At 55.7% G+C, this 12,280-nt stretch overlaps 4 protein-coding genes across 4 annotated transcripts; 2 read left to right on the top strand and 2 right to left on the bottom strand.

Moving 5' to 3' along the window:
• Window positions 1–282: 282 nt before the first annotated feature.
• CTHT_0028580 (putative farnesyl pyrophosphate protein) lies at window positions 283–1,391 on the bottom strand (the record flags this gene model as incomplete). The annotated part of the gene is made up of 2 exons (XM_006693251.1): window positions 283–1,206; window positions 1,272–1,391. 2 exons carry the CDS (start codon window positions 1,389–1,391, stop codon window positions 283–285), a joined length of 1,044 nt encoding a protein of 347 aa, XP_006693314.1.
• Window positions 1,392–2,138: 747 nt separating this feature from the next.
• CTHT_0028570 (uncharacterized protein) lies at window positions 2,139–4,222 on the top strand (the record flags this gene model as incomplete). Its single annotated transcript, XM_006693250.1, has 2 exons — window positions 2,139–2,236; window positions 2,296–4,222. 2 exons carry the CDS (start codon window positions 2,139–2,141, stop codon window positions 4,220–4,222), a joined length of 2,025 nt encoding a protein of 674 aa, XP_006693313.1.
• A 1,010-nt stretch (window positions 4,223–5,232) lies between these two features.
• On the bottom strand, window positions 5,233–8,795 carry CTHT_0028560 (vacuolar protein sorting-associated protein 54-like protein; the record flags this gene model as incomplete). The annotated part of the gene is made up of 3 exons (XM_006693249.1): window positions 5,233–5,506; window positions 5,589–8,588; window positions 8,704–8,795. 3 exons carry the CDS (start codon window positions 8,793–8,795, stop codon window positions 5,233–5,235), a joined length of 3,366 nt encoding a protein of 1,121 aa, XP_006693312.1.
• A 968-nt stretch (window positions 8,796–9,763) lies between these two features.
• Window positions 9,764–12,134, top strand: CTHT_0028550 (DNA replication licensing factor mcm5-like protein; the record flags this gene model as incomplete). The annotated part of the gene is made up of 4 exons (XM_006693248.1): window positions 9,764–9,900; window positions 9,956–11,231; window positions 11,308–11,489; window positions 11,621–12,134. The coding sequence occupies 4 exons, from the start codon at window positions 9,764–9,766 to the stop codon at window positions 12,132–12,134; spliced, it is 2,109 nt and encodes a 702-aa protein (XP_006693311.1).
• Between the last annotated feature and the right edge of the window lie 146 nt (window positions 12,135–12,280).

Raw genomic sequence — 12,280 nt, 5'->3', positions numbered from 1 at the left:
TTTGGGTTTTGGGATTAGGCTTTGGAAAGCGATTGGTTTGGGTTTGGTTTGGTATAAACGGGTCACTGTCGACGGAATAGACAGGGGTCTTCGCATCACAATGGCATCGTGCACGGCGTTCACGACAATTAATTAAAATCACAATTTACCCTTTGGGGTCTCCATCCCATGTTTTGTTCCAATTATCTTTTAGTGAACCTATTAAACTCTGGATTAAAAAGGGGTATTTGGAGGAAATGACCAAGCCAGAATCAAGTCAGCTCCTCAGGGCCCAGAACGCATTTACTTGCTGCGCTTGTAGATCTTGGCCAGGAAAGCCTCAAAGACGCCCTTTTTGAGGCCCTGGCTCTCGTCGATATTGTCGATGAGGGAGCGAATCTCGCCGACCACCTTCTCCTCGTAGTCCTTGTAGCGTTGCTCGAGCTGCAGCTCGTCGTACAGCTTCTTGACGGCGGCTTCCTTCTGCTTGTCCTTGCGGCCGTAGTTCTCCTCGAGAATACGACGCTGCTCGGGCGTCACAATCGCCAGTGCCTGGTTAACCAGCCACGAGCACTTGTTGTCCTGAATGTCGGTGCCGATCTTCCCGATGACCTCCGGGTCGCCGAAGTTGTCGAGGTAGTCGTCCTGGATCTGAAAATACTCGCCCAACGGGATCAGGATGGCCTCGGCCTGCTTGAGGTTATCGGGAGTGGCCAGGTCAAGCAGGTACAGGGCCAGGGCAACGGGCAGGTAGAAGCTGTAGTAGGCAGTCTTGTAGATGACGATGAAGCGGTACTTGTCCATAGAGAAGTTGTCCAGGTCGACCTTGTCCTCGGGGGCGGTGAGCAGGTCGCACAGCTGGCCAATCTCAGTTTGGAAGGTGACCTCGTGGAAGAGCTCGATCATATCGACGTAGCACGGGTGGTCGCGGAAGTATTTGCGCAACAGGGTGTAGATGGCCGACTCTAGCATAAAGGCGTCGTTGATGGCGATCATGCCGACGCCCTCGTGACGGTACCAGCACGGCTTACCGCGGCGTGTGATGCTGCCGTCCATGATGTCGTCGGACACCAGGAAGAAGGCCTGCAATAGCTCCGTCATCCAGCCCAGCGTCGCCGCCTTGAAGTACTCCTCCTCGGTCAGGGGCCGGCCCAACAGCAGCGACGCTGAGTCGGGCACCGACATGCCGCGGTTGCACTTGCCGCCGACCGCATTGGTTTCGAGGGACTGTACGAAAGGACTGTTAGCTTCTTAATGGTCTCTGGAGAAGCTAAGGAACGAGGTGTACGCACCTTCTTGTACCACTCAAGAGCCTGACCAGGGAGGTTGTAGGACTTGGCGTGCTCAAGCAGCACCTCCTCCAGTTTGGGGAAGACGGACTCGAACTCCTTGAGCGTAGTCTTCTTGGCCATTTTGGTGGATTATGAGGTTGGGCTTGGTGGAAGGGGATGTGAGGTGAACCGGAGAGGGGACGGGGACTGTTGAGGGGGACTGGCGGTCGGGAGAGATTGTGTCAACAACAAGGGGCCAGAACTCAGCAAGATAATGGGGGTAACGGGTCCACGAGGGTCCAGTAGGGTCCTTCGGGCGAGAGACAATTGGGCAGCAGGCGGCGTTAGGACCCCTCTTTTCTCAACTTTGTTAACGTTATCCAGTGGGGCAGCTCTCGATAACAATACCCCTGGATCGACCCCACCCCCTCATTAGGCGGTGAGAACTGAGATGCAGGGACAAACAGGCCGCGCAAGAGCGACAGCGGCAGGATTCCGTAACTTACAGATCTTGTTAAACTATTACAGCACTACGGTAAGGCTTATCGATAAGTGTAACCATCTTGCTGGAAGCGCGTCTGCCAGCTGCCATCGCGTTCGTCAAATCTGCCTTTCTGTTACATTTACCATCTCACTTAGAGAGTCGACAACAAGCGTCCAGGGTGATAGCCAGCAGGCTGGCTTGTAACTCATTGCTCTCGTCATTGCCAACGGCGTCCATCGAGAGCGAATCAAGAGATCTAATATCTGGACGTTTATACACAGCCTTGCAGTTTAACCGTTGACTGTCGCTTCTATAAACCCATTCGCTATTTGGCCTTAACTGAACTTTCATTGCCCCTCCAACGGCTGATCTGTGTTTACTTTTTCTCCAAGTAATTGCCCATCATGGGCCTCTCTGCAAAAGATGCTCTCCAGCTGCGGGAGGCCCTTCAAATAGCCGTCGTCAAGTGCTCTGAGAGATGTCTTTACCAAGCAGCAAAATGGTCAGTCGGCTTAAGATATTCCTTGTCCCTACGTTAGAAGTCCCTAACACTTTGTCCAGGGCTGCCGAACTTCTTGATGCGCTTCCCATTCCAGATGATCCTTCAGTGACCAACCAGTCAGGGACATATGTGCATCCCGCTTTGATGCCAAACCATGACCCTGCTGAAGCTGCCCTAGAGGCCAAGGAGCTCAGCCAGTACCTCCTGGCCAAGTCGTACTTCGACTGCAAAGAGTTTGATCGTTGCTCCGCCGTCTTTCTTTCGGACTCCATGCTCTCCAGCTTGCTGGCTACTAACCCAGATGATCTCCAGTCTCCTCCAAGCAAGGGAAAGGGCAAGGGCAAAGCTACCACTTCCATCGACTTTGACCAGGGGTTGCCAAATATTAGCCAGAAAAGTTTATTCCTTGCCCTGTATGCCAAGGTTATATCAGGAGAAAAGCGCAAGGACGAAGAAACGGAAATGATCATGGGGCCACAGGATCTGGGTACCGTCGTCAACAAGCAGCTGATCGTTGTCAGCCGCTTCTTGTCCAAGTGGTTTGAGGCTCGCAAGGCCGACACCCGTGGCGAATATCCTGCCAGCCAGGGTTTCCTTGAGTATCTGTACGGCATGGTACTAGCCAAGGAGAAAAACGACTCCCTCGCGATCGAGTACCTTGTACAGAGCGTCCATCTGTTCCCATGGAACTGGGGTGCTTGGCTCGAGCTGACCAACCTCATCGGCCGGGTTGAGCAGCTCAAGAAGATTGCGCCACACCTCCCTCAGAACATCATGTCCTTCATCTTCCATGCAAATGCTGCTATTAACCTCTATCAGCAGGGTGCCGACCTTGCCGCCTCCCTCAACGACCTCCTGAGCATTTTCCCCACATCTTCCTTCCTCCTAACCTGTAAAGCTTTGCTCTTCTATCACTCAAAAGACCTTTACGCCGCCGAGCAGGAATTTAGCAACATCCTGGCACTCCATCCTCACCGTTTAGACTCTCTCGACCACTACTCAAACATCCTCTACGTCCTCAACATGCGGCCGAAACTGGCCTTCTTGGCCCATCTATGTTCTAGCATCGACAAATTCCGTCCAGAATCCTGTGTAGTTATCGGGAACTACTACTCGCTCCTCTCACAGCACGAGAAAGCCGTGCAATATTTCCGTCGTGCCCTTACCCTCGACCGCTCATGCCTCTCAGCCTGGACGCTCATGGGCCACGAATACGTCGAACTCAAGAACACCCACGCTGCCATCGAGTCCTACCGCCGCGCCGTGGATGTCAATAGGAGAGACTATCGCGCCTGGTATGGCCTCGGCCAAACGTACGAAGTTCTCGAAATGCATGCCTACGCACTCTGGTATTACAAGAAAGCAGCTGGCCTCCGACCCTGGGACGGCAAGATGTGGCAAGCTGTCGGCTCCTGCCTACAAAAAATGGGCCGCGACCGCGACGGTATCAAGGCCCTCAAACGAGCCCTCCTCGCAGACAGCTACTACGACGCCGGCGCAGCAAGCAGCTTTGGCAGCGGCGCGTCCATCGACCGCATGGGGCAGATGGATCCCGACGTGCTCCTGCAAATCGCCACCATGTACGACCGCCTTGGCGAGCGCGAAGAAGCTAAAGCCTATATGGAACTCTGCCTTGCCCAAGAAGAAGGCACCGTTGACGCAGATAACACCACCAATAACAACCTCAACGACTCAGTAGCCATGCAGCACGACTCTATCGCGGATGATGGTTCCGATGCAGGCGGTGCCGGACCCAGCGGCTCGCGCGAAGCAGGCGGCGGCGGAGGCGTAGGCACAGGCGTGACCATCGCGACGAGCAAAGCCCGCATGTGGCTGGCCAACTATGCCATGGCTGCGGGGGATTACGAGACGGTCAACCGCTTGGCAATGGAGCTGTGTCAGGATGGCGTGGAAGTGGAGGAGGCCAAGGCCCTGATCCGCGAGGCGCGGTCGCGGATGGAGATGACGAACCTCATGGAGCGATAGGGGAGGCTGAGGGTAAGAGAGTTGAAGTTTGCTTTGTCAGAGGAGGATGGGATGGGACGGGGGAGGAGGGGGGGGGGAAGGAGGGATATGGGGAACAAAGGACGAGGTCGTCGGGGACGAAGGAGGAGGATATTGCTGGGATAGGTCCTATGGAGGAGAGGTGTGTTCGAGGATGAGGTTAAGAGAGCTCAGCAGCAGCTGCAGGCTTTCCGGCTCGGACTCCTGCCACTTCTAAAGGCAGGATTAGAGATACAGTGGCCGAGGATACAAGTGATGCTGACAGATCGAGGTACCGAGCTTGATGTGGTCAACAACCTCTCATCTCCGGAACAATGTCTATGCGGTTGAGATTAACTCTACATTCGTCCCGCTCGTTTTTATCGTTTGTCTAGAGGAATCGAGGGCTTGCCGGAGGGATCTCGCCGCTTTGACATGAGAAGCATGTTTACTTACTGAAAAAGACTATATCATGAATGCCACTTCGAGCTAGAAACATGAACTGGAAGATCAGTGAATTGCTATTGATACCATTAGATAAGAAATATTTTTGGGGGCTGTGGAACGGCAAGATGTTTTTGTTTAGCTACTCAGTTTGACTAAGGATACAACTTCAAGATTGGGTTTGGAACTCGGGCATCCCTGCTGAAGCAAGAGGGCAAAAGTCATTGATGGTTACACATCGCGATTCACGGGTGCCCAGGTTCTCTTGACATAGTCATTTATGCTAAGGCATAGACCGCAACCACATCACTCATATTCATCATGACCCTTAAACTGGAGTCCCGACAACACAGAGAGACATACATGCATACTACACAAACCGCCCTAGTCTAGCTTGATATACAACTCCCCCTAACCTTACCATCAACAATGTACTGTCATCACGTCACTGAAGAAGAATCATTGGTCTGTGCACCACACCTTCTCATTACTACGTTACCATTCCCTCCCTCACTCCCCCTCCCCCTCCCCCCTTTTTTTTCGTTTCTTTCTTTCACCTACGACTCTTATCACTGGCCCGCTCTCTCCGGAGTAACCCCTTCTGACTTTCCATTACCACCTTCAGGAGAAGGGCTTGCCGCTGGCTGGAATGCCTGTTGCTGCTGCGGTATTGGTGACGGTGCTGTCGACGATGGCGTTGGTGCTGGCGCCTGCTCCCCCGGTAGTGGCACAGGAGCAATAATTTCTTTGGCCTTGATGACCTTGGTGAGGTACTCGGCGGTGTCGTCGAAGCCATCAATCTTGTTGAGGCGGGATTGGAAGAACTCGACGTCGCGAAGCATTCTATAACAAAAGTCAGTCTCAACTCATGTAAGAATATAAGAGTGTTTTGGGGAGAAAAGGGGGGGGGGTAAAAGGAACTCACCTCTCCCTGCCCTGCTCAGTCCTCAACTCAACCGCCCCATATGCCGCCCCAAATGTATTTTTATAATTCCTAAACACCGGTACCATAATCATCCTCACTGTCGTCTCCGGCAAATGCTTGGTCAAATTCCGATGCAGCGTCGTTGTCTCCTTCGCCAACGTCTCAATATACTCGTTCGCTCCGGTGCTACTGCTCGGCGGAGCGGGCTGGTCCCAGACGATCGCTTTCAGCTTCTTAGCACCAGCGTTGGCGCGGCCAGTCATGATCTCGACCAGCTTGTCGTAGATGTTATTCTGGTGCTCCTGCAGCGAGCGACGGACCTTGTCGAACTCGCCCGTAACAGTTGACGCCGGGGTACCAGCACCACAATGACGCCGGACGAACTCGCGCATGTGAGGGATGATGGCGGCGATGAAGGCGACTGCCTGAGAAGCAAGCGCCAAGTGCTTGGTAGTGATGTTCTTGAGGCCCGCAGAGCGGGTGGCGCCGGCGCCAAGGATGAGCTGGGTGCAGCGCGAGTTGAAAAGCTGGAGGTAGGCGATGAGGGAGGAAGAGATCTCGGCTGTCATGGAGGGGATGGCGGCGATGAGCTGGAGGAACTTGGCTATGCCGTGCATGCAGACAATAGCAGAGTTGGGGAGCATGAAGGTCTCCGACTCGACCACGGCGCTTCTGGTCTTGGCTTTGCCTGCGCCGTTGGCTTGTGTGGCGAGGGGATCGACGTCGGCTGTTTTGGTATTGGCATCGGACGTTTGCAGCTCGTGAACTGGAATCCAGATCTGGACGGCATCAAGCCAGGCAGGATCATCCCTCGTGCTCCCTTCCAGTATCCGATTCAGCAGCTCGGCATCCTTTTCGGAGAAGTCGGCGGCATTCCACTGATCTGACTCCATGAGCTGGGCGAGCTTCTTGCTCTCGGAGTCACCATGTATTTGAATAAAGTCGGTGATGTGACCGTTGACGACGGTCTTGAGATTGGCGCCGCCACGACCAGAAATGGCTTCGCATTCGTTGGCGAAGTGGAGGTTGAGCGTGAAGTAGCGCAGGAACCAGATGAGCTCCAGGCGCTTGCTCTGTTCTGACCGGACGCGCAGAATCTTGACTACCTTCTCCTGGGCGACATCGATGGCCTGGCCCATGAGATTGGAGATGTCCAAGGCCCTATGGATCTCCTCCTGAGCCTCCTGGGCGGCAGTCGATATTTGTCTGACCGTTGGGCTGAACGGAGGAGACTTGAGGGGGGGCGACCGGAGACCAGATGGGGGGAGCGGTTCACCGATGGAACTCGCGACATCCAAGAGAACCTTCACCTGGGTGCTGACCCTCCGCAAAGCTTCTGCCACGCCGATGTAGATCTTCCTCAAGAGCTCCTCGGCATCGTCGGGTCCCATGGCCCGTAGATTGCGGGCCAGGGCTATCGAGCGATCCTGTTGAGACCTTGTGCGCCCGCCTGCCCTCGTAGAGGATGACATTATGGATTCAGCATCGTCGTCGTTTGAACTCGGCATGGGCTGCCGGATGATAGTCTTGATTTCACGCAGCACCGTGTCACGGTAGGCCAGGGCCGCAGCGGTGAGGCACCTTGCTCGTTGCAAGCCCGTAATTGTGGCATGGAGCTCAGGACGCATTAAATCGGTGGCAGCCATGTAGGATGGGAAGGTCGATGACTCCCGGTTATGGGTTCCGCGGGCACGCATCGAAGCATTACTCCAACGCATGAGAACCTCTTGGGGAGAGACGTTCTCGACATGGCTCCTGAGATCAGTGAGCAGGGTCTTGATGAACCTAGCCTCAAAGGTTCTGCCGATGCGCAACCGCAGGGTGTCCAGATCGGCGCTGACTCCTTGGAGGGCTGTGGCACCCCTGAGATCACGTAACTGGACCCCTGACAAGCTGGTCTCCGCCGGTTCGCCAGCCATCAGCCTTTCCAGGTTGTCAATGTTGTCGAGGGCTTGATCAACCTCGCCAGCATCAACCAACGACTCGCAGACGGTAACGCCATCGACTATTTCCTTGAGCTGCAGGACAGTATCCTGGAGCTGTTTGATGTTCTCTCTGCGTCGTCGCTGCTGGACAAGATTAAGACCACCGAGAGCGATCTCCTCGTCCAGCTTCTTTAGCTCCTTCCGGAGCGCCCTGATTCTCTCTACCGAGTCGGCGGCCTCGGAGTGAAGTTCTCGAAGGGCACCGAGGGCGCTGAAAAAGGTAGTCGAAGCGGTTGAGATGGACTGGATGAGATGCATCTCAACAGTATCCATATACCAGGAGAGCTTCTCCTGGAGGATGGCATTTGTCGCCAAAGCCTTGCGAGGAGCGGCTGCTTGGCCGTTGGATGCGGCACCGGCCTTGTCATCACTACCCTGGGCTGGCCGAACAACTTCGGAACGCTCGCTAACCACGTCGAAGGTGCGTGGGTTTTCAAGATGAAAGTCTTCTTCAAAATAGACGGGCGGTATAGTAGACAAGGGAGGGGGTCCGTGTGCCGGCCCCCTTCTTGGGCGGGAACTAGAAGTTTTCGGTTGTGTCACAATCTCCATAGAAGCCAAGGAGGATATCGAGGCGGTCGACGGCCGTCTCGACGCTATCCCCGAGCGTCTGTTCGGCCGCAAGTGACCATCATCTGGAGCATCCGGGGATTCGTCTGGTTTGACAGCCTTGCGACTGCTTGATACTTGCTCATCCTCGGCCTGAATCCGGCGAAGCTGTTCATACAGGGTGCCGACCTGAGAGAGGTATGACTTGAACTCCGAGGGATCAACGTGGGGGATATTCGTGAGGGCGACGGGAGGGATGTCGCGGGCAGTTGGGGGCTTGTGGACGCTCGACGCAGGCGGGGCAGCATGGGGGAGCATGCCCGTTCGCACGATTGGCGGTTGTAGGAGGGTCGAGATGGCATTCTGGCCGGATTCGAAAACGGGATTCCCCCAGCTAACCGTGTCCAGGGCGCCGCCAACGGAGTGTATGGAGCTGGCGGTCGAGCCCCTCCGTTGGGTTGCTTTTCTTGTAACTGTTAGCGGGCAAGGCAAGGGTCACATTGAGAAACTCTTCAAAAGGGTGGAAAAAGGGAGAGAGAGGGGAGGGAGGGGGGGGGGGAACCGGCAGTCGGCATGCGCACCCATGGAAGGGGAAGTCCCCCCTATGGCCGGCCGAGGGGAGTGTCGGCGACAAGCTATCGACCGACTTGCGCGCCCCTTGATTCGAAAACATAATGGCTCACTCCGGCTCCCCAGCCACAGGACAAGGACCCAAGGTTGTCGGCGACCATCCAGACCATTCAGGCCGGACGAAGAAGAGGGGAAATCAGCACGGCGTCGAAGTCGGGCAAGTTGGTACTTTTAAGTATAAGCAGGACGGCAACTGCTTGCTACAGGGGGGTCATAGTCCGGTTCGCTTGTCGCCTTTCATCCAAACTCCAAAGCCGCAGCTCGGGGTGAAGGGGGGGTTTTGTGGGGAGAAGGAGGGGGGTTTGTAGGTTGTCTAAATAGGTCCGTTAAATCTGTCGAACGTGCGAGGGGGAGGAGAGCTGAAGAGCTGATGTTGAATCGTGAATGTGATCGCAATCGGGTCAGGCCGTTCGGTTGCTCGGTCGTGCGGGACTGTGCTGGCGCAATTCTTCTGCTTCAGACTCTCGAGATCACGCGCGGCGCTGTCGAGCTTCTCTCAGCACTCTCTATTGTCGCTCAGCTTGTGGTAGTGGTGCAGCAACCGCATCAGCGAACGAGTCCCCTGCCCTTCGACAATGCCACGATTCGAGCCGGGACCCGCCTGCCAGGCGCGCAACCCCTGCGGTCTAACACAATACGGAGATATCTAATAAGTGGATATCGGTTATCAATCGTATTATCGGTGCGATGCAGACTTTGAGCACAGACCATCTTGGCATAGTGGGGTATCAATTAAAAAAAGACCCTGCGAGAAAGACGCGACTCGACGCGTCGATTTGGCATTTTACGCGTTTGGGCGTGTTTGCCTACCCCATCCGGTTTATCGGTGGTCCCTGGGCCTGAATCTGCACCTGGTCGCAGCCCCTCCACAGTCCGCATCATAACTCGGAACCTCCTCTAGCAGGTTCAGTGTTGAATTTCAGACGGGGCGACACTTTTCTTTGAGCTTCTTTGAACTGAACATAATACATTCTTCCTAATCTGACTTCATCGTTCCCGTATCTACCCACGATGGATCGCCAGTCCGTCTTCAGCACGCGGCTGTACTACGACGCCGCTAGCGAGCGAGGGGACACAAATCAGCAAATCCGCCAGCAGCTCGAGTCCTTCATCCTCGACTTCCGTCTCGATAACAGCTTTATTTACAGGTTAGAAGCGCCACTGGACCTTCTACAAGACTCTTCTCTGACCTTGGCAACCCAGAGACCAATTGCGTGAAAATGCCCTCCTCAAAAAGTACTACTGCGATGTCAACATCGGTGACCTGATCAAGTTCAACGAGGAGATTGCCCACCGTCTCGTCACAGAACCCGCGGAAATTATTCCCCTGTTCGAGGCTGCGCTCAAGCGGTGTACACACAGAATCGTCTACCCTACAGATCCCGATATTGAGCTTCCTGACCACCAGTTGCTGCTGCACTCCAATGCCGAAGAGGTCTCGATCCGGAGCTTAGACTCCATGACCATCTCACGCCTGGTCCGGGTGCCCGGTATTGTCATTGGCGCATCCGTCATGTCGTCCAAGGCAACCGAGCTTTTCATCCAGTGCCGTAACTGCGGCCACACAAACCGGGTCCCCGTCCATACTGGCTTCACCAGCGTGACTCTGCCCCGCCAGTGTGGCCGAGTCAGAGCTCCCGGTGACCCGACGGAAAAGTGCCCGCTTGACCCTTACTTCATCGTGCACGAGAAGTCTAAGTTTGTCGACCAGCAGATCATCAAGCTACAGGAAGCCCCTGATCAGGTCCCCGTCGGTGAGCTGCCGCGCCACGTTCTGATCTCGGCCGATCGCTACCTGGTAAACCGGGTCGTGCCCGGCTCGCGCTGCACCGTCATGGGCATCTTCTCCATCTACCAGAACAAGGGCTCTAAGAGCTCGACCGGTGGCGCGGTCGCCATCCGGACCCCTTATCTCCGTGCTGTCGGCATCCAAACCGACATTGACCAGACCGCCAAAGGGCAGGCAGTCTTCTCAGAAGAAGAAGAGCAAGAGTTCCTGGAGCTCAGCCGGAAACCAGACCTCTACAATGTGCTGGCTGACTGCATCGCCCCATCAATCTATGGCAACCGCGACATCAAGAAAGCCATTCTGTGCCTTCTCATGGGCGGTTCCAAGAAGATCCTCCCCGACGGCATGAAACTCCGTGGTGATATCAACGTCCTGCTCCTCGGTGACCCCGGTACAGCCAAGTCCCAGCTCCTCAAGTTCGTCGAGAAGGTTGCCCCGATAGCCATCTACACCTCCGGCAAGGGCTCGTCAGCCGCCGGTCTGACAGCCTCGGTGCAACGCGACCAGTCCACACGCGAGTTCTACCTCGAAGGCGGCGCCATGGTTCTTGCCGACGGCGGCGTAGTCTGCATCGACGAGTTCGACAAGATGCGTGACGAGGATCGTGTCGCAATCCACGAGGCCATGGAGCAGCAAACCATTTCCATCGCCAAGGCAGGCATCACCACCATCCTGAACGCCCGTACCTCCGTGCTGGCGGCGGCCAACCCCCATCTTCGGGCGATACGACGACATGAAGACACCGGGCGAGAACATTGATTTCCAGACGACCATCCTGTCCCGTTTCGATATGATCTTCATTGTCAAGGATGAGCACGCGCGCGACCGCGACGAGCGCATCGCTAAGCACGTCATGGGCATCCACATGGGCGGCCGGGGCGTCGAGGAACGCGTGGAGGCCGAGATCCCCGTAGAAAAGATGCGTCGCTATATCAGCTATTGCAGATCGTAAGCTTGCTCCCTCCGTTAATTCTCTCATTCACCCCCTTCCCCCCGCCCCGGCCTATCTCTCTCTCTCTCTCTCTCTCTCTCTCTCTCTCTTTTCTCCTTTCAGGAGAGACTAACCGCATTACCCCCAGGCGCTGCGCCCCCCGCCTTTCCGACGCCGCCGCCGAGAAACTCTCCTCCCACTTCGTCGCCATCCGCAAGCAAGTCCACGCGGCTGAACTCGAAGCCAACGCGCGCTCCTCCATCCCCATCACCGTGCGTCAGCTGGAATCCCTCGTCCGCATCACTGAGGCTCTCGCCAAGATTACCCTCTCCCCCGTCGCAACTGAAGAACACGTCGACGAAGCAATCCGGCTATTCCTCTGCTCGACCATGGACGCAGTCAACCAGGGTACGGGCGGCGGGCCGGGAGGTGGTGTCCCCGGTGGTCGGGAGCTGAATGAAGAGGTTGCGCGGGTGGAGGCTGAGTTAAAGAGGAGGTTGCCGATTGGGTGGAGCACGAGCCTGGCAACGTTGAGGAGGGAGATGGTGGAGGGGAAGGGGTTTAGCGAGGCGGCGTTGAATCGGGCGTTGATGATTCTGCAGCGGAGGGATACCATTATGTTTCGGAATGGCGGTGCTCAGGTGTACCGAAATGGTGCCTGAAATGTTTACGGAGGGTTTGTTTGCTTGGGTTATCTTTGGGCTGGGCTTGTGGTGCATAAAGTGTACGGTTTCACTTAATGGACGAGGTCTGGAGCACGGCGCATGTGGGATAGATATGTTTCAGAGGACTGGTTGGGTCATTACTA

Source organism: Thermochaetoides thermophila (assembly GCF_000221225.1).
Source record: "Thermochaetoides thermophila DSM 1495 unplaced genomic scaffold scf7180000011816, whole genome shotgun sequence".
NCBI lineage: Eukaryota > Fungi > Ascomycota > Sordariomycetes > Sordariales > Chaetomiaceae > Thermochaetoides > Thermochaetoides thermophila.
The sequence above is the reverse complement of the archived record's forward strand: the minus strand, read 5'-3'. Positions and strand labels throughout refer to the sequence as shown.